Source organism: Syngnathus scovelli, chromosome 3 (genome assembly GCF_024217435.2).
Source record: "Syngnathus scovelli strain Florida chromosome 3, RoL_Ssco_1.2, whole genome shotgun sequence".
In the NCBI taxonomy this organism is placed as follows: domain Eukaryota; kingdom Metazoa; phylum Chordata; class Actinopteri; order Syngnathiformes; family Syngnathidae; genus Syngnathus; species Syngnathus scovelli.
The window spans coordinates 2295545-2318221 of record NC_090849.1 but is presented as its reverse complement, the minus strand read 5'-3'; the positions used below and the strand labels follow the sequence as shown (position 1 = coordinate 2318221).

Below are 22677 nucleotides of genomic sequence, written 5' to 3'. Positions count from 1 at the left end.
ACCCACACCCGAGTTACTGCTTCAGCAACCGGCGAAGGTGCATTGACTTGGTCAGGCGATACCAGTCAGCTGCCGCCGGAGTCCCACAGGCCAAAAAGGCCCCGTAGGACTCTTTTTTTCAGCTTCACGGCATCTCTTACCACCGGTGTCCACCAGTGGGTTCGGAAAATTGCAGCCACTCACCACCTTACGGCCGCAGCTCCTATCCACTGCCTCAACAATGAAGGCATGGAACATGGTCCACTCAGACTCAATGTCCCTCGCCTAACATGGGTGAAGTTATGCCGGAGGTGGAAGTTGAAACACTTTCTGAGAGGGGATTCTGCCAGATATTCCCAACAAACCCTCACAAACATTCGGGTCTGCCAGATCGTACCGATATCTCCCCCCGCTATCAAAGCCAACACACCACCAGGTGGTGATTTGTTGACAGCTCCGCCCTTTTCTTCACCTGAGTGTCCGAAACATGAGGCCACAAATCCAACATGACTACAATAAAGTATCATCAAACCTCGGTCTATGGTGTCCTGGTGTCAAGTGTGCATTGGACACCCATTTTGTTTGAACAAAGTTCATTATGGACAATCCATGCTGAGGTCAGGTCAAATAACAAAACACTACTCGGGTTCAGATCAGAGGGGCTGTTCCTCCCAAATCGACCCTTCCAGGTCTCTGTCATTGCCCACATGAGAACTGAAGTCCCCCAGCAGGACGATGGAGTGCCCAGGGGGAACGCTCTCCAGCATTCCCTCCAAGCACACCAAAAAAAGGTGGGTTCTGAGCTGCTTGTCCAGGCAAGGGAGAACAATGTCCATTTACATTATTCATCATTAGGAGTTATTTGAGTCATGCTTTGTTTGGTCCCCTCACCTCGGACCCATTTGCCATAGGTGACTCTGCCCAAACTTAGCTCCTAAGATCATTGGGACACGCAAAGCCTTCCACCACGGTAAGGTGACACCTCACGGAGGGGAAACTAATTTATTAGGATAAAAATGTCTTAGGGATAAAAGTGAGATCAACATGGGGTGGCGTGGCTCATTACTGACATTGGATTCTAAAAATTGAATAAGGGTCAGACCAGGAACATTGGGCCAGACTACACTAAAGCGCCACCTTTAGGCGACAATTAGAGCTGGGTAAAAAAAAAAAAAAAAAAAAATCGATTTAATCGATTTTGATAGGCTATTGAATCAATAATTTTAATACACCCATGGTGCGCGTGAAGCTTTTTGTCAATGAATATACCAAACGGGGCATTTACTCACTATTTGTCACAATACTGGGACGAGATATTGCAAATAGATGAAAACAGCGCACATACATCTACACTGTTAAAATTTACCAGCATTTCACAATTATTAACAGTAATATTTTACAGCAACTTGTTGTAATTGTGTTTCCCTGTACTATCCAAATAAATGAACGTTAGCAGATCCACCGCCCTGTGCTTCATCGAAACGTGGCTCAACGAACACATCCCCAACCACGCCGTACCACTGCCTGGATTTCGGCTCCTATGCGCGGATCGCAGCACGGAGCTCACGGGAAAAACAAAGGGATGTGGTCTATGCTTCTACGTCAATGAAGGTTGGTGTATTGATGTCACAGTGTTGAAAGAGTCTTGCAGCCCTCTCTTATAGACACTTTTCATAAACTGCTGGCCGTTTTATTCACCACGGGAGTTCTCCTCAATCGTAATGGCGGCTGTTTACATTCCACTACACACACGTGCGATGGAAGCCACGCAGCTGCTAGCTGACCAGGTAACAGACATGGAGAAAAAACTACCCAAACTCACTGATCATTGTTTTGGGTGATTTTAACAGAGCTAACCTCACACACGAACTCCCCAAATACAGACAGCACATCACGTGTTCCACCAGAGGGACACAGACAATGGACCACTGGTACTCCGTAATAAAGGACGCATGTCGCTCTGTGCCCCATGCAGCTTTAGGACTCTTAGACCACTGTCTAGTTCAGGGGTGGGCAAAGTTTTTGACTTGCGGAATTCGGTTCTAAATTCTGACCAGGGGGCCGAACCAGGAGCAGATGGATGTAGTGTATGTGTGAAGCAATATAAATGACATGTAAAGGTCATTGCATAAAAGGTTTTGGCCTTTAGTAGGTAGTAAAGCATGGATATTCAAAAAATGGTTTTTGAAAACAAATGCATTTATTAACAGCATTAAAAAAATATTTCACCAAAAATCTATTAGTGATTCTCATTAAATACGACACTGTTATTATGAATAACAGTTTCCATCACTTCAGCGCCTGCAGGTCAGATTTATGAAAGATGTTTATCTAATGAGGCGAAATCACATCAGCCGGCAAACATTCTGACCAAATACATCAACAAAAGTGTCAGCCTGGTCCCGACTCTCCAGAAAAGAAATACCGTATTTTCACGACCAAAGGGCGCGCCGTACTAAAAGGCGCAGTCTCAGTTATGTGTGCCATTACTGTATTTAACACACACATAGGGCACACCGCATCATAGGGCACATGCATGCCATGATTTACGGTAAACAAAAACAAAAAAAAACAAAAAAACGTCTACCCTGTATATTGCGGAAGCCACACAAAACAACTTTACAGATTTTTGAATTTGGTCCACACAAAAGGCGCACCTTAAAAGGCGCACCTTAGTTTTTTGAGAAAATTAAAGGCGTTTATGTGCGCCCTACAGTTGTGAAATTACGGTAAATGATAATATTGTGAACAAGAAGGCTGTTGTCCATGCAAAGCTTTTGAGGGAGTGTCTGCTCCTCCGAGGCGTGCAGCAGTTCAAACAACTGGATGAGTAGGGAACGCAGCCCCTACAAATTACGTATTATTTCTTGGCCCTAACCCTCAACACAATCCCAATCGAACTGAGTAAAGCCAACCAGGTGCAAGACCGAGTGAGGAGTGCCCACCTGCCGTCCGTCTTCTCTGATCTTGGTTCATCACCTCTCCTCCTTTAAATGGGAGCTTCTCTCCCTCAGCCAGGACGAGAAAGTCACAGTGACAACCAGCCATGACGTAGATCTCTGGTTACGGTTATCGACTGTTTAGTCCTATTTTTAGTCTATTTTTTCTTTTCCTAAACGATGACAAAAGCATCGCAAAGCAGTATGTAAGGAGATGTGTTGATTGTATGTTAAAAGAACGAGATGACTTGCTGTACCCATCAAAGAACCGCTGCTCTATCGAGCAGTATATCACAACAAAACCAGACAAGTTTGGTATTGTGTTTTGGGTGACTTGTGATTTGTAATTAAACTTAATATCTTACCCTATCTTGGCAAGGACCTCATGTTAGAATAAGCCTCTTGGGTACACGTGATTAGCTACTTAGCTTGAGCTATGCTGTTAACTTGCTGTGACCCTTCTCTTGCTTTCACTGGCTTTCTCTTTTCTATGACACTCTTTGCACACACATTATTATCATTATTATTATTATTATCAATTGATTTCAGTTAAGATTGCAAGGGGGCACATTATCACACAGGCGAGGCAGAGTCACCCCCTTGCAAGTGGGTGGCCAAGAGTAGTAGTATAAGTAGTATGAGAGTAGGAATCGACCTTCTTCCGCAATCTTACAGAGAAGGCTCTACAGCTGTGTCTCGATCTTTCTGGCATACATACTTTCTGGCAAACTCAGGAGGCAGGCTCCTGGCAATTACTATTAGCATAGTGAGCATTAAAGATAAAGAACTGGGAGAATAGTGTGAGCACCACTCAGGCATTTTGTCTTTATTTTCATCAACACTTTTCAGTGAGTCATTATGTATTAAAGTGCTATGAAAAAAAAAAAAAAAATATTGGTTTATAGTGTTTTCAACATTTGGTCTCACAATGACCGCATATACAGACAATCTACCTATTCACAACTATTTTCAGCAGCATGCACAGCATGATCGAGACTGATACCCATAAAAGGAAGCCAAACACTGTCACCCTGTGCAACACTACAAAGTGAGGCGTAGACCTAAATCAGTCCTTCTGAAATAGTGAGGCACACTCCCCTGGGGGGTGCAGCGCGATGCCTGGGGGGCACCAGAGCATGCTCACACAGCGCAGAGCAAGTAATATGAAGTGTACTAAACAAAGACAACATGGAAAAATCTTTAACAGGGATGAAAAGAAAGGCAGAGAGATGAAGCTAATGAGACCAACAAAAGTCACCCTAAAGCTAAAATGAGGAAATATGACGACGCATACGTAGTGCTTGGCTTGAGGATCTTGTCAAGGTCTTGCATAGGGTGTCAGCAAACCCAGCGCCAACACCTACTGTATTTTTCGCACTATAAGGGGCACTGGCGTACCCTCACTGAATTTTTTAATTAAGGAATTATTTCATATATAGAGCGCACCAGATTAAAAGGTGCATAAAATAGAAGCTATACTGTATCAAACCGAGGTTGACGAGGGTTGCGGTATGCATCCACTAGATCAGGGGTCACCAACCTTTCTTAAACAGAGAGCTACTTCCTGGGTACTGATTAAGGCAAAGGGCTACCAGTTTGACACACACTTCTGAAATAGCCAATTTGCTCAATTTGGCTTTCACTATGTATTATTATTGTCATTTCCAGTTCACGTGTGATTTTAACAAGAATAGCAAAAATACAGTCAAACCTTGGTTTTTGACCACAATCCGTTCAAGAAGGCGGTTCGAGAAGCGAATCGGTCGAATTCCGAATCTATTTTTCCCATTGCTAATACAGTGGAGCTTCGGTTTTCGACCACAATCCGTTCCAGAAGGCTGTTCGAGAAGTGAATCATTCAAATTACGAATCATGTTTTCCCATTACAAATAATGGAATAAAAATTAATCCGTTCAAGCAAAAAAACGTTTTTTTAAGCATTTGTTCATTTGCGCACTTTTGTCCGATCGACCAACTGCAGCGCACCACCGAAAGCGCAACCGTAGCGCGTCGCATTATTGTGACAGAGCGGTCGCTAAATTTGAGAAAATATTTTTAAAGTCCTAATGGACTTTCCAAAATTTAAGTGGACCTCAGTGCGCAGGGAGCTTAATTTGGTCCGATTGCGCAACCGCAGCGCGCCGGGTGCTCACTGTCGCATTGCTTTAAGCGCGTCTTGCCCTTTTGCTTCCTTTGGAGGCATGATTTGAGTTGATGCAATCCTCAGAGTAACAAGAATGTAATAACGAATGGAGTCAGTTGGCATGCGGGTCCTCTCGGCTCATCTCGCGAGGTTCGACAACTGAATTTCGTCCGACATCCGCAGCAAAAAATTCTCAAATTTTTTGATCGAATACCGATTTGTTCGAGAACCAGGATGTTCGAAAACTGAGGCTCCACTGTAATGGAAAAAGAATTAATCCGTATTAAGACAAAACCCCGCCTTTTTTAAGCATTTTTTCATTTGCGCATATTTGTCCGATCGCGCAACTGCACCGCGCAACTGCATCGCGCTGGTCGTATTATTGTGACAGAGCCGTCGCTGAAATTTAGAAAATATTTTTAAAGTCCTGATGTACTTTCCAAAATTTAAGTGGACCTATGTGCGCAGGGAGCTTAATTTTGTCCGATCGCGCAACTGCAGCGCACCGCCGAATGTACAAATGTAGGGCGTCGCCGACCGCGCAACCGCACCACGGTGGTTGCATTATTGTGACAGAGCTGTCGCTAAAATTTAGAAAATATTTTTAAAGTCCTGATGTACTTTAAAAATTTTAAGTGGACCTCAGTGCGCAGAGCTCAATTTGGTCTGATCGCGCAACCACAGCGCACCACCGACCGCGCAACTGCACCGCGCTGGTCGCATTATTTTGACAGAGCCATCGCTAAAATTTAGAAAATATTTTTAAAGTCCTGATGTACTTTCCAAAATTTAAGTGGACCTCAGTGCACAGGGAGCTTAATTTGGTCCGATTGCGCAACCGCAGCGCGCCGGGTGCTCAGTCACATTGCTCTAAGAGCGTCTTTGTGTTTTAGGATGGCTTTGCTGCTTCCACTTGCTTTCTTTGGAGGCATGATTAGGGGTTAATACAATCCTCAAAGTAACGAAAATACAATAACAACGGAGTCAGTCGGCACCCGGGCCGCGCGGTCGTGTTTTCTCGGTTCCTCCCGGCTCATCACGCGAGATTCGACCTCCGAATTTTGTTCAACAACCGAAGCAAAAATGTCTAGATTTTTTTGTTCGAATTCCGATTATTTCGAGAACCGGGACGTTCGAAAACCAAGGTTTGTGTCACGGTCGGGTGGAGCATGGAGCACGACGACCAAGTGCAGCTTGGACCAGGGTTTATTTATGAACTCAAAAAGGCAAACTAACAGACTCGGCAACTGACATGACCTAACAAAACCTAACAACGAGACTGACCAAAAAGACGTGAAACAAAATGACAGGGTGACATTACCAATGACAGCAACTGGAACCAAAAAGACATCATGACGTTAACAATGATCCGACCGGGAGTGAGGGGCAGACAGGACTTTTATACACGACAGGTAACGAGAGGCAGGTGGGAACAATCACACTGATCATGGGCACACAGGAGGGGAGGGGCGAGCACACAGACAGAAACCAAGACAACAGACACATAGTGGAGCAGTTGGGGACGAGACGTGACAGTTTGACTGTAAAATAAATAGATGCAGTTCACTGACAAGTGCCGCTATTTGAGCTAAATTTAGAACAGTCCTGCGGGCGACTCACGCGGTCCTCACGGGCGACCTGGTGCCTGCGGGCACCGTGTTGGTGACCCCTGCACTAGATGGTGCTGTGCTAAAGGGAATGTCAACCCAGTCAATGAGGTAAAGTCCGACTCCCTTTCTGTATGAAAGTTACACGCTTTGGCTTATTGGTCCAGCAACCCCACATGTTGATCTGTATCCCTGCCGATGATTGGCCTAGAGCTGTAAGAGCAACTCTCACCCGGCTTTATCTCAATCTTCTGCTACTTATTGACTCTACTTCGTTTTTTGTCAGCAGAATCAGCAGCATCTCTGATTTGCGCTTCATTTTGTTGTCCAGGGATGAGAATGGCAAATGTGAAAAAGCACGGAAAAGTAGCGGGGGGGGGTGGGGATTATGAAGATTTGTTCTTTAACGATATCATGACAATAGCCTAACATTAGCTTACATGTATAATCATGTTACTTTCTAAACCCACATGCTTGTAAAAGCAAAAACGTAACTTTGTATTTTTTTTGTTTCGATGTGTTCCTTTAATGTTCATAGCGCCGCGACCTCCATAGCTAATCATATCTTGACAGAGAATACACAAAACCTAAAGATGCCGTCGCGGCGGGCGGGGGAATGCTCGCGAGTCCCCGAGGCTAACGTTGCTCGGCCAGCTGGCCGGCCGCTCCCCCCCCCCCCCCCCCATATATAAAAAAAATATTTTCCAACGGATTTACACAATTCACGATAATGATACTTTCTACGGAACAAAACACGGAAATCCGCTGATCCACGGAAAATTCTCATCCCTGGTTGTCACAAACGAGGCAGGACAACCAAATGCAACACAGGCTCTTTATTTGGGGAAAGTTTAAAGGAATCAAGGAGGGCTGGAATGCCAGCAGAGCAGGACTACGATGCAAGCTGACGAGCCGGTCAGAGAGCTTGCGTCATGCGTCATTGAAGCAGAAGGGTATAGCAAGCTTTTTAAAGCTATTTAAAAAGTATTTAAAGATACAATAAAGTGTTTAAAAGTGTGATAAAGGTTTAAAAATAAAATTATAAAAGTCTTATGTGGATGCCTTCGCGCAGAGCCATGACATGCTTACACTTTAAAATGACGAGCCGGTCAGCGAGCTCGCGTCGTGCGGTCATCTCGTTACACAGCGGGTCAGGCAAACGAGAATCAGGTGGCAGGCGTGCGTGTCAAAGCAGACAAAACGGTGAGGACTGACGTTAGCAGTTCTGTATTGGTGACGCATGCTTCAGAGGTCTAGCGCGGAGGGCGCGTGAGCCAACCAGCAGGGCGAAAGCCGAGATGTGACACAGCCGCGCACGAAGGAAAAATGCATCGCCATGCAGAAACAGTCGGGACAAAGGCAATGAGCACTGACAGCGCAGAACGTGCATTGAGGACAAGCGCCGGGTGTGCGGCTAGCTGCCGCACACGTAGGAAAAAAGAACTGCCGTCCAGGATTTGGGACAGCGGCCGACAATGAGCACTAATAGCGCAGGGCATGCCTCTGAGCAATGTGCGGATGCCCTCATCCTGGGCTGCAGGGGCGCGTCAGGCGGCATGGCAAGAGGAGAGCGGGGTTGTGACACGTTTACAGTTTAAAATGTTTAAAAATACAATAAAGTGTTTAAAAATAAAATTATAAATGTCTTGTGCGGATGCCTTCGCGCTGGGCTGCAAGGGCACATCAGCCGGTCAGCACGGCAAGAGCAGAGCATTTTAAAATGTTTAAAAAAGGGTTTACAATACAATAACGTATTTAAAAGTACAATAGAGTGTAAACAATTAAATTATAAAAGTCTTGTGCGGATGCCCTCGCGCTTAATTGAAAAAAAAAAAGGTTACTACTTCACGGATTTTGCCTATCACGGGTTCTTTTTGGAAAGTAACTGCCGTGAAAAACGAGGGTTCACTGTAATGATTTTGAGTGACGCGGATGGTTTGATAAACTTGTTAGCACAGGGGTCTCAAACTCAATTTACCCGGGAGCCGCTGGAGGCAGAGTTTGGGTGAGGGGACTTCAGCACCGTCAGTCTATTAAGTTTCTTGAAGAAACTGATGCAGATAACCAGGACTTACGTTATCACTCCAATGTCCGCTGGTTAAATTTGGGGAAAGTGTGTCAACGAGTGTGGGAGCTCAAACAAGATATCTCATTTTTGGAGCTACTTGAGAAAGCTGATGATTTTCCTCAGCTGAGTGACACAGATTGGCTTTGTGATGCTGTGGACATACTGACATACATGAATGAACTTAACGTGAATCTACAAGGGAAAGACCAGTTTGTGCATGAAATGTACACACACGTCAGAATGTTCAAAACCAAGCTCACCTTATTCTCAACCAAATGTCAAACAAGTCATTTGCTCATTTCCCCACACTGACGACAGTGTAAGAGGCCCCTCAACATGTAAAAAAATATAGGAAATCACTGAATGACCTGCATGCAGAATTCTGCCATCGGTTCTCCGATATTGGAAAAATTGACAAGTTACTTCAGCTGGTTTCATGTCCCTTCACATAAGATCCTGAAACAGTGCCAGAAGAGTTGGAACTGGAACCGATTGATTTCCAATGTGACACTGTCATCAAGGAGAAGTTCAACTCTGTTTAACTGGATGTTTTCAGTTTCATTAAATGCAGCCAAATTTCCAAACATCCAGAACATGGCACAGAGGATGCTGGTGTTGTTTGGCTCTACGTATGTGTATGAACAGACTTTGAAGGTGATGAACATCAATAAAGTACCTCATAGATCCCAGTTGAGTGATGAACACCTCAGATCTGTTCTGAGGATTGCCACAACAAAACTGACACCGGACTTAGATGGACTGGCAAAAACGGGTGATCAACAACATTGTTCCCACTAAAAGTTAACATAGTTAATAAGACTGTCATGCCTTATTTATTTATGTTTATGCTTGATTTGTATGCATCTGGTGCTGAACTGGCCTGTGTGTCAAATTTTAAAGTCAATGTGGCCGCTGAGCCAAAAAGTTTACGTTAGAGCAGGGGGGGCAATTAATTTTTACAAGGTGCCACATGAAAAACCTGAGTTGTGTCAGAGGGCCACACCTACGATAACTTAAACCTGCTCAATTTTCTTCCATTGTAAAATGCACTAAATTTATTTTAAATAGCTGGTACTGGTAATTAGAAGAATACAATTATTCTGTTTATATTTATATTAAGCTATGTGAAATTGTGGTGTATAGGTCAAATAAAAAACAATCATTAATCAGTACAATTTATTCTTAACTTCTTTAACTTTTCCTCAAATGACAAAGCCGCTGCATCTCTGGGTGTGAAGTTTGAACATAAGTCCTTGTTAGGCTTGCAGTTTTGCTAGCAATGCATCAGCCTCTGTTGCGCGCTGTTTATCAGACAGATGTATTTTTTCAAATTATATTCTTTAAATACAGTGACCTGTGTACCACAAATCAGGCACATGGCTTTACCTTTCATTTCTGTAAAGAAATACTTGGCAGTCCATGTCTTGTTGAAAACACGGCACTCCTTGTCAACTTGTCTTTTCTGAGGGTCAGCACACATTTCGAGGGCAGCATTACTTCGCACTGTTCACCTTCACGCACAGCTCACATACACGTACGCTACACGGAAGTGCGACGCCTTTCAAAATAAAAGCAAAACAGTTGTATTGCATGCACGACACTGATTTTTTTTTTTTTTAATTAAGTTGTAATCAAATATAATTTACGATTGGCCTCATGCGGGCCGGACAGGGACGAACAAAGGATGTGGCCCGCGGGCCGTATTTTGCCCAGGTCCGCGTTAGAGTGTGCTGTGTGCTTTGCTTGTGCTTGCCTGTGCCTCTGCTGCTTGCTGGTCTTGGCTGGGTTTGATTTTGATGTTTTTAGACTTGGCGTGATCATCTAATGCAGTTTTACCTTCATATCTGAGGAGAATTTACACTGGGCACAGGGAGCCGCGAGCATAAAATGGATCGCCTCGGCATGGTCTTGGTCACATTGCGTATATCTCCTGTTTTAACTAGTCACCATCTGTCTCGCCACTCATTTTCACGTTAAACTTTCCTTTCTCTCTCTCCGTATCCTACACAAACTCCGTTTCCACCTCACCTTTCCGAATGAGCCGAAACTGCCCGCCCACCCAAATGAGTATGCTATGTTATTTTTCTAGAGCCAATAAGGCTATGCACAAGTTTATGGGTGAAGGCACACTACAATTAAACAGAAATACACATTTTGCGCAACATGTACAAAAATTAAAATACATCTCGGTGTCTGATTTTTATTTTTTTTTCATGAAGATTTTTATTTACATTGACACATCTTGAATAAGTGGTTCGTTGCACAGCAGCAGCTAAGTGATCAGGCTCTCAGGTGGTTCTTTGTTAATTTGCGTCATGGATTCAAATGCAGCTTTCTACTGTTATATTTTTTTACAGTTTCCAATTTCGTGCAGCCAGTCGAAAATAAAAACAAGACGTTTCGTTTCACGTGTTTATTAAGAATTTGAACAGTTTTGCAGTCCGACAATTTCCATGTTGCTTGTGACGAATCTTTTGCCTACCTATTCCACAACTTCCCACTTCCCAAAAATTCCAAATCTGAAACTCATCTGTGGCTCAGGCAATAGAGTGGGTCGTTTAGTAACCGGAGGTTCGATCACAGTTCTGTCACAGTCACATGTCGTTGTGTCCTTGGGCAAGACACTTGACACACCTTGCCTCCAGGTCGCCATTGTAAATGAGAAAGTGTTCTCAATTGGCTTACCTGGTACAACATTGAATAAAAAATAAAACAAATCTCAAAAATTTTATTTTTCCCTTCTAATTTCTACATTTTCCCACCGATTCAACCCGTTCCAACTTTCAACAGTTCATCTTTTGCCTACCTATTCCACAACATTCAGCACATTCAAATCACATTCAGAAAGATTCTTGACATTCCCAAAATTGGCAAATTAAAAAATTTCACGTTTTCACATTTAAATGTTCCGCAAAATTTCACAAAATTTCGTTTTTCACCTCTAATTTCTACATTTTTCAACCGATTCAACCCATTCCAACTTTCAACTGTTCATCTTTTGCCTACCTATTCCACAACTTTCAATTTACCAAAAATTCCAAATTTTCAATTTTGAAATTCACCCAAATTCTCCAAAATTTCATTTTTCAACTCTTAATTTCTACATTTCTCAAGTAGTTCAGAGAACCATTTGTGAAATTTTGCTCTCTCCACATTCCTATTAATACGCAAAGCCGATCAATATTGCACCACTGCTTTAGTACTTGGACCCATTCCTTATGTGTCTAGAAAGTTTAAATGCATGATGCCCTGCTACGAGGTTGGCGTGAAGCTTTGGAACGCAACCATGTTAAGTTGCTTCAGAGGAGCCAGTTAACTTGGGTGGGTATACACAAGGCATCAGATCAACGCGTACCCTCGCCGGGTAATTTAGTTTTGGGTATATTGAAACTTTCTATTGAATTTACAGTGTGCCACGATAGCACAACGGTTACGGCTGTGCTCAGTACGCTGTACTTCATTTCTTTGCGTCACGGGTTCAAATCCCTCTTATGACTTTTCTATTTTTTATAAAAAAAAAATTAGTATTTGCTATGTGTTGCAGCTAGTCGAAAATGCAAACGATAAGTTTCGTTCAGTGTTTTTATTGAGAATTTGAACAGTTTTGCAGTCAGGTATGTTCCAAGTCGCTTGTGACGAATCTCTAGTCGCGAAACACAAAATCGCTTTACCATAACAGTCGTAACTCGAGACGGGGAGCAAGATAACATGGGAGCAACTTGACATGTAACACCGGCAAGATAACCACCGCTTTAATATTTTCATAACAGAGCACTCAGATGTTATATATTGTGTAGTTTGCGCACTTACGTGATATTCTGAGATCGTTTAACTATCGTAGCCAAACTCATACTGTCGGAAACCTCTTTAACGACTAAGCACCAAAACAATGCGAACTAGTATAAGACAATGACGACTTGCTAGCAGTGAGACTGACAAAAAAACGTATACATGTTGTAAAAATCCAACCTTCAAAATTTGTTTGAACTCAAGAAAGCAAAACACGTTTTCGCAACAGATAGAGAAGGCTGACGAACTCAACAATAACAACATATCACATTTTTCTTTTCGCCTACCGGATTCTCCCGGTTGGACGCCATCTTCTTGATCACGTTCATAGATATCGTTAGAAACGCTAGGTTGCTTGAGATAGGTTCATCAAAGACGTCACCGGTCGGCCATATTGGGGAAGTCAAGACTGATCTTTTTGTTCCTTTTTTTAAATTCATGTATTCAATGCAAAACACACATTTAAAAAAAAGAATATATTCTCTATATATATATATATATATATATATATATATATATATATATATATATATATATATACACACACACACACACACTCACTGCTCAAAAAAATTAAAGGAACACTTTGAAAATACATCAGATTTCAATGGTGATATCTATACTGATATGGACAGTTTAATGTTTCAGGAAGAAAAAGATGCCACGTCTTTTGATGGAAATAAAAGTTTTCAGCCTACAGAGAGTATATTTTCAAAGTCAAAGTCAGCTTTATTGTCAATTTCTCCACATGCCAAAGACACACAAAGAAACCGAAATTTCGTTCCCCCCTATCCCACGGTGACAAGACATGGCTCACAACAGACAAACAAGTAACAAGTATAACAAAAGCGTGTTGAATAAATAATGAATAAATAACACAACAATAAATAAATAAATAAGAGGAGCAGAAAAAAAAGGAGCAAGTGCGCGTACAGCAGACATTCCCGAAAATAGCGCAACAGTGCCACACGCTACGCAGAAGGGGGTAGCGAGTTCAGGGCCCTAACAGCCTGGGGAAAGAAGCTGTTGGCAAGTCTGGTGGTGCGGGAGCGCAGGCTCCTGTACCTCTTCCCAGAGGGCAGAAGGTCAAACAAAGAGTGAGCCGGGTGACTCACATCTCTGGCAATCGAGGTTGCCTTGCGGGCGAGATGGGAGGAGTAAATGTCCTTCAGGGAGGGGAGCGAAGCACCAATAATCTTACCAGCCGTATTCACTATGCGCTGCAGGGCCTTCAAGTTCTGTTCAGTGCAGTTACCACCCCAGACAGCGATGCAACTGGTGATGACGCTCTCGATAGTGCCACGGTAGAATGTAGACAGGACTGCCTGAGGAGCACATGCACGCCTGAGCTTCCGCAGGAAGTACAGGCGGCGCTGAGCTTTCTTTGCCAGTGACGAGGTGTTTGCGGACCAGGAGAGGTCCTCACTGATGTGCACCCCCAGGAACTTGGTGCAGCTCACCCTCTCCACCACAGCACCATCGATGATCAGCGGCAGGTGTGTTGTGTGACCCTTCCGGAAGTCAACAATGATTTCCTTGGTCTTATTAACGTTCAGCAGGAGGTTGTTGTCCCTGCACCACGTGGTCAGACACCCCAAAAATCAAAGTGAAAAAATGATGTGGCCGGCTCGTCCATTTTGCCTAAATTCCATTTCTGCAACTCAAAATTATTTTCTGGTGGAGAAATTTGAGGACCAACTCCAATCTGGCCCACAACAAAAATCATCTTGACACCCTTGCTTTACAGCGAGAACTGTGAATACGTCAGCTCTGCATAAAACCCAAAACGTGTGCAGAACTTTGAGGGTCTGCATGTGTGCTATATTCTAGCAGTGAGTAGGGACAGGGCCTTGTCCCTCTAAATCAGTCCCTGTGGCCATTCGGGACCCCAATTGTTTTGTAATTAGCTTTTTCTTGAATTCTGCACTTGTAAATGTGTCCTCTTAGAGCGATTGGGTGTCTTTTACATACATTGTTTCTATGACATACTAGCAGACTTAACAACGAAATGCAGAGCAACACAGACTTTATTGTCAAAGGGGAAGGTGTAGCACTGGAGCGGTGGTCGAGTTGGAGTGCTGGCGTCGCCGGGATGTGGCCTGCGGACGCGACTGGTAGAGTAGCGATCGAGCACTTCCTTACCCAGAGCTGACTGGCTGAGGGCTGGACACCACTTGGTGAGAAAAGCAGCAGAGCGTAGCGGAGTAGCGTGGTCAGGGGCAAGCGGATACTCAGGACGGGCGGCGAGCAAAACGTGGTCTGTAACAGGCGGCAAGCAGGAATAGACGGGTCAGTACACAGGCCAGGTTAGTAACAGGAGTGACTGGATTGAGGGGTTTAAATAGGGAGAGTGACGAGCCAGTGACAGGTGTGGATGATTACTTGATTGGGAGGGCGTGTCTGAGTGGCAGGTGTCACAGGTGCGTGACATTTTCCCTATATTGTTTGCTTCTTGAAATTGTTTCATGAGATTTATGCTACTGTATGCTTTCCTACCAAATGCATAAAGCAAAGTTCCCTCCGTAAGCAGGATCATATTTCTCATTAGCGAGCTTCTAACGAGGATTTTTCTATTTTTTTTTTTGCGTTCTTTAAACGTTTGACTTAAGAACTTTTTGGAACCGTGGACTGTGTGTTTGTGAGTCTAATGGGATTATTTAATTAGTTTTATCAATCTGGAGCCTTTAAGCACTTTGTTGGTATTCACAAGTTCTACTAAAGCAATTTCTCCCAGGTGCAGAATTTCTTGTGGCAATTTATATCTATGTACAATTATTTTATTTGTTTTATTATGTTTTATAAACATGTTTTCTCCATTGAAACTCTGTCTATTGTGAAAATCAAGTTGCCAAAAAATTACAGGCGAAATGATTGTGGGTTGTTGATCTTAATACTGCTTGTTGCAGCCACCAATATAAAGAACAATCTTTGAATGCAGGCAGACAGACAGGTAGACAGGCAGAAAGGCAAACAGCCAGACAGGAGCAAAACGGGGCATGAGGACAGGTGTCGCCGAGTCAGACAGCAGACAGTTTGACAGGCAGACGGGCAAACAGCCAGACAAGGGCAAAACGGGGAATGACGACAGGTGTCGTTGAGTCAGACGGCGATATTGTGGTCAGGGACAGGGTATTTTCAGTAAATATTTGGAGAAAATTTAAGACTTCTAGGTGCGCCTTATGGCCGTGAAAATACGGTATACAGTGATCCCTCGCTACGTCGCACTTCACTTATTGCGGCTTCGGTACATCGCGTGTTTTTCGAAAAACAAATATTGCGGATATATTAGGTGCATCGCGTCTTTTTCCGGCGTCATGTAGAGCGCGGGGCTTTGTCTGCCCATATGACTTTACAGCACACTATTGGCCGGTATAGGAGCTGAGACCAATGGGAACATGTTGATTTCTACCCTTGCCGCTGATTGGCTTGGAACTGTAACAGCAGTTCTATCCACCCTTTATCTCAGCTTCCCGCAGTCGTGCTATTTTCCACTCTTCCACTTCGTTCATGTCAGCAGAATCGGCAGCATCTCTGATTTGCTCTTCCTTTTGTCACAAACGAGGCAGGACAACCAAATACAACACGGACTCACACAAAGTTTAAAGGAGACAAGGAGGGCTGGAATGACTACAGAGCAGGACGACAAGGCAAGCTGAAGAGCCGGTCAGCGAGCTTGCGTCGTGCATCATCGAAGCAGAAGGCTTTTAAAAGCTATTTAGAAAGTACTTAAAGATACAATAAAATGTTTAAAAGTACAATAAAGTGTTGAAAAATAAAATTGTAAAAGTCTTGTGTGGATACTCTGGCGCTGGGCTGCGGGGGCGCGTCAGCCGGTCAACGCGGCAAGAGCAGAGCAGAACCGTGACAAATTTACACTTTAAAATGTTTAAAAATAAAATAACGTCCATCCATCCATTTTCTGAACCGCTTAGTCCCCACGGGGGTCGCGGGCGTGCTGGAGCCTATCCCAGCCGTCATCGGGCAGTAGGCGGGGGACACCCTGAACTGGTTGCCAGCCAATCGCAGGGCACACAGAGACAGACAACCAATCGCACTCACACTCACACCTAGGGACAATTTGGAGTCTTCAATCGGCCTACCAAGCATGTTTTTGGAATGTGGGAGGAAACCAGAGTGCCCGGAGAAAACCCACGCGGGCCCGGGGAGAACATGCAAACTCCACACAGGGAGGGCCGGAGGTGGAATCGAACCCGCACCCTCCTAACTGTGAGGCGGACGTGCTACCCAGTGTGCCACCGAGCGCGTATATAAAAATAAAATTATAAATGTCTTGTGCAGATGCCCTCGCGCTGGGCTGCAGGGGCGCATCAGCCGGTCAGCACTGCAAGAGCAGTGACACGTTTACACTTTAAAATGTTTAAATGTTCAAAAATACTATAAAGTGTTTAAAAATAAAATGATAAAAGTCTTGTGTGGCAGGATTCCCTCACACTGGGCCGCAGGGGCGCATCAGTAGGCCATGTTAAAGTTGAAGTCCCAATGATCATCACACACACATCTAGGTGTGGTGAAATTTGTCCTCTGCATTCAACCCATCCCCGTGTGATTCTGATCCATCTCCTGGGGGAGAGGGGAGCAGTGAGCAGCAGCGGTGCCGCGCTCAGGAACCATTTAGTGATCTAACCCCCCAATTCTAACCCTTAATGCTGAGTGCCAAGCAAGGAGGCAATGGGTCCCATTTTTATAGTCTTTGGTATGACCCGGCCGGGGTTTGAACCCACAACCTTCCAGTCTTAGGGCGGACACTCTACCACTAGGCCAATGAGCAATGTTAGCAGAGTTATTTAAATAAAATAAGTCATACTGTGGAGACAGAGAAAAAGACGACTGTCACGCAACTCACTTTGGTTTGCCAGTGCCCCAATTAACACATTGGTAACACCTGGATTTTATTAAGAACATCTGTCAAACAGAAATAGCAAAAGCAGTACTTCCTGTGTAGCATCCTTCAAAATAAAACTCTCAATATACAGAGCACATATACTAACACCCCCACTTGCTCTTATATTAGTAAATACATGCAAAATAGAAATACAATGATTTTTCTCAAGATAATGCATAAACATAAATACCTCAAAATTCATCATATAGTAGAAACACATTCCACTCGGGGTTTCTGCGTTTTCAGAATAGTTAAGCTTAGGTTCACATGGTGTTGCTCGTGGCTTACAATCTTGCATATCAAAACTGTCAAGTATTTTGTCAACATAGTACCTTTTCTGTGACATTGTTATACAGTGATCAGTTTGATGAAAACCAATACCCAGAAAGTTGTTCAGTTTACCCAAGTCCTTCATTTTGAATCGAGCTGTGAGCATTTCTTTTACATTCTCCATCACATTGCCATCAGCGGCAACAATAACCAGGTCATTGACCCATATCACAATGAACACTTTTTGATTTTCTGTTTCTTTAGTGTACACACAATGATCAGCTGGATTCTGAATAAACAGATTGTCACACAAAAAATCATGTAACATTTTGTTCCCGTTTCTACCTGATTGTTTTAAGCTATACCAGTATGGGCAAACTACGGCCCGCGGGCCACATCCGGCCCATGGGACCGTTTAATCCGGCCCGCCAACCCTAAATAAATTGTATTATTAAACTTTTTTTTTTCGTTCATTTTGCCTGCAATGACTGTGTTTCCCCAGTAGATGGGGAACCACTCGCCTGCGCATTTACTACCGGAAGCCGTGTCAGAAAGTTCGGTGCACACTCACAAGTGCGTGTACGTACTCAGTAGTACGGAAATGGCGCACTCGCGCTCTATTTGTATCAGTGCCGAATTTAGAGCGTGGGCTGTGACGACAGCATTCTTGTAATTTGCGCGCCGAGCTTTCGGATACAGTTTTACGCTAAAGCCACCCACAAACCTTCCCCTGGAATCCTTCCATTAAAATGAGTCGCCCAAGGAAAAGCAAGGTGGACACTGAGTGCCGAGTGTTTAAAACGAGTGACCAATTTGGCTCGACGTACGCGACGTGACGTTCAGCCACATGAACATCAACATCAACCCGTCACGGATCTAGGTAAACGGACCAACACCTCGGATCTCTCCTAAGAATTGCCACAACAAATTTTACTCCAGACTATGACACACTAGTAAAAAAAAAGGAGACCAACAACACTGTTCCCACTGAAAATGAAGGGGAGGCTTTCAAATTTGTTGTAAAAAAATGCATTTTGAATATGAAATGTACAAATAGCAGGGATTGAAACTAGCGACCATTCTCATTTTCAAACAATGCAGGATGCTCAAGGACATTGATGCACCACCTGTTTATGACTAATCTTAACCTGTAAAGTTCTTAAGGCTTACTTTAAGGAAGTGTTTCCCGTTTCCTCACCTCTGTTACCAGGTGTTTGTGAGTTAAAACTCTGCTCTGATTTTCAGATACCCCTCACCGTGTTGCCGTTTTGATTACTTTATTTGGATGTATGCTTTCACCGATTCTTCAAGATGATATATTTGGTCAGAATGTTTGCCGTTTGATGTGATCTCATAAGATAAACATCTTTCATTAATCTGACCTGCAAGCACTGAAGTGATGGAGACTGTTATTCATAATAACAGTGTCCTATTTTATGAGAATCACTGATAGCAGTTTTTTAGGTTTTTTTTTTTTAATGCTGTTAATAAATGCATTTGTTTTCAAAAAACTTTTATTGAATATCCATGCTTTACTACCTACTAAAGGCCAAAACCTTTTATGCAATGACCTTTACAGGTGGTTTATATTACTTCACACAAACACTACATCCATCTGCCCCTGGTTCGGCCCCCCGGTCAAAATTTAGAACCCAATTCGGCCCGCAAGTCAAAAAGTTTGCCCACCCCTGAGCTATACAGTGATTTTCCAGCTTACACACCAACATTTCACCTTTGTCAGATGTGACTTCATAACCTTCTGGTTGTGTCATATAAATCTCAAAATCGATTAGAGCATGAAGGTAAGCGGTTTTGACATCGATCTGATGTAAAATTAGGTTTTCTTGTGCCGTTTTTTGCATTAACACTCGTACACTTGTCAGATTGGCGGTGGGTGAAAAATTCTCATCATAAACTACACCCTGCTTTTGACTGTATCCTTTGGCTACATAACGTGCCTTAAATTTGTTGGACCCATCTGCATTGGTTTTAAAAGTCAAAGTCAAAGTCGGCTTTATTGTCAATTCCTTCGACATACAAGGAGATCGAAAGTACGTTTCCCACTATCCCATGGTGACAAGACATAGTACACAACATACATACAAGTAAACAACACAAAAAGTAAAAACAAGAAGGCACAAACAATGAATAAATAAGAGCGATGAATAAATAAGAAATAAACAAATAACATAATGAATAAGAGGAGCAAAAATGGAGCAAGTGTGCATACAGCAGACAGTCAGAATATAGCGCAAAAGTACAAGTTCATGATGATGGGTGTCAGTGCCACGGGGCGGTAGTCATTGAAGCAGGATGGAGCAGGTTTCTTCGGCACAGGTACGATGGTGGCAGCCTTGAAACATGATGGGACGATGGCCAGCATAAGAGCATAAACCCATCTACCCCCTACTGCTTTCTTACCCTTTGGCAGTGTAGTCAAGGTAAATGTGTTGTTGTCATTAAGTGATTCCATTTCTTCACTCATGGCACTAGACCAAACCCGGGCAAATTACGGCCCTTTGTGCGACTCTGTTCGGCCCGCAATCATAAATTACATTTGATTACAACTTAATAAATTTAAAAAAAAAATCAGTGTCGTACATGCAATACAACTGTGCTGCTTTTATTTTGAAAGGCGTCGCACTTCCGTGTCGCGTGCGTGCATGTGAGCTGTGTGTGTAGGTGAACAGCGCGAAGTAATGCTGCCCTCAAAATGTGTGCTGAGGCGAAGAAAAGAAAAGTTGACGAGTGCCGTGTTTTCAACAAGACATGGACTGCCAAGTATTTCTTTACAGAACTGAAAGGTAAAGCCGTGTGCCTGGTTTGTGGCACACAGGTCGCTGTGTTTAAAGAATATAATTTGAGTCGCCACTACACGACCAAGCATGCGGAAAAATACAGAAATCTGTCTAATAAAGAGCGCGCAACAGAGGCTGATGCATTGCTAGCAAAACTGCAAGCCCAACAAGGACTTTTTATCAAACTTCACACCCACAGAGATGCAGCGGTCAGGACAAGTTTAGTCATTTCCCGCAAAATTGCCAGAAAAAAGTTAGCCGTTTACTGACAGAGAGTGTATTAAGGAGTCCTTATTGGACTCTGTTGCACTGATATGCCCGGAGCAAAAGAGCGCAGTTGAGAATGTGTCACTCTCCCGACGTACCGTAACAAGGCGGGTTGAGGACACATTGATATGTTTCTATAAATGTGTTGTAATTCACAGTTTGAGGAAAAGTTAAAGAAGTTAAGAATAAATTGTACTGATTAATGATTTTTTTATTTGACCTATACACCACAATTTCACATAGCCTAATATAAATATACACAGAATAATTGTAGTCTTCTAATTACCAGTACCAGCTATTTAAAATAAATAATTTAGTGCATATTACAATGGAATAAAGTTGAGCAGGTTTAAATTATCGTTGGTGTGGCCCTCTGACATAACTCAGGTTTTTCATGTGGCCCCTTGTAAAAATTAATTGCCCACCCCTGCACTAGACCATTCTTTTGAATAAGGTGAGGTTACAGCTTCACTAAATGAGAAAGGTACATTAGACACCAATCAGTAGCAGTAATCTACTGTCAACTTTTCCTGGCTATCATGCCTCAGTTACACGATCACTAAAGTAGTCTGGCTTACTCCTCACTCTAGAGGTGTAACATCTTAACTCCTGTGTGACTGGTTTTGCCTGGTTTTCCTGTGGCTTGACTATAAGAACCGGCTTCTGTTCCTGTGTCCGTCCCTGTCCTGTTGGTAAGGAAGGGAGAGTTTCTCTTGTCCTATCAACCCGCCTCAGAACCTCAAAATCATCATCAAAATCATCATCGGCAGGCATTTCTGTCTGTGTATGGTGCTCTGCAATGGATGGGGTCACACATTTAACTAGCCTATGTTTTTGCAATTTACCACTGCTAGGATGAAGCTTCTATGTGACGTATTGGAGACAAAACACCAGGAAAATGTATGGTTCTTCGCGCTATCAATCGGTAAACAATGGGGGGAGTCCTATCATCTACGTTACGGTACCACATGATCCAGAATGGAGCGGTTCATGACAGGGGCGGGGAAGATCGAGAAATACACTTAAATTGACTGTGTTTGGCTCATGAATGCAATTTTATTTCAAATTCTATAATATTATTTGGATACAGGTGAATATAATTGAACATTATGAGTGTTTTTTAGAGCATGTTAAAGGTGACAGTGATACGGTGGGAGGAAGACTGCAATCCCACGCTTGAGCTTGACCGTGAGGTCACCAGCTTGTCAAAATACGTTTTGAAGATGCTTGAGGGTTTTAATCTGCTAACTACGAGAATCCACGATCACAGTTATGACTATGTGTTAAATTGACTATTGTGAAAGTATGTGTTATAATTGTCACGATGTTTAATCAATATCAAACATGTATGTAATATTGATGTTCCATTTTACAAATGAATGTATAAATGTGAGCAAAGACAAGGAGGTGAAAAGGGTTAATGGTGATACTAAGTGGTGGAAGACTGATATCGCACACATAAGCATGACCCGAGGTCACGTTCATCCAGTTAAGGCCTAAACAAAATGCTGTTTGACGGAACACAAGTCAGAGAAAAAACATTTACAAATGTCACGTTGACAAAATTTGGAAGTGGGAATCAGGATGAAGCATCCCTGAGAAAATTGTTACATCCCTGAGAACATGGTCTCCTCATCTGGTTGAATCCGGTTGAGACCGGCCAAGATGCAGGTGCAGTCTATTCTGGAAGCATTTGGGTCATCTGAGGCCAATGTATGACGTCATGGAAAAAAAACTGGTATGTGACCAAGCTGGCATAGTGCCCACGGACTGAACTGGTATAAAAGGTTCGTTCAGACAAAGCGGCGCTCTCTCTCTCGCGGGCTACTGCCCGTGGGTCGAGAACGCCGATTAGAAAAAGTTTTCATCCTTTCTGAGATTAACCCAAGGTCTCTTAGGATGAATTTATACTAT

General features: G+C 43.2%; 1 protein-coding gene across 1 annotated transcript in view; it reads right to left on the bottom strand.

The window, feature by feature from the left end:
* LOC125993628 (E3 SUMO-protein ligase PIAS2) overlaps positions 1-22677 on the bottom strand; it is a 269499-nt gene that overhangs the window by 245291 nt on the left and 1531 nt on the right. The window contains exons 3-4 of the mRNA XM_068650121.1: positions 14668-14784; positions 12813-12879 (exon numbers count right to left, since the gene is read on the bottom strand). Of these exons, the coding sequence (XP_068506222.1) occupies positions 12813-12879; positions 14668-14784 (184 nt within the window). The remainder of the gene's footprint in view (positions 1-12812; positions 12880-14667; positions 14785-22677) is intronic.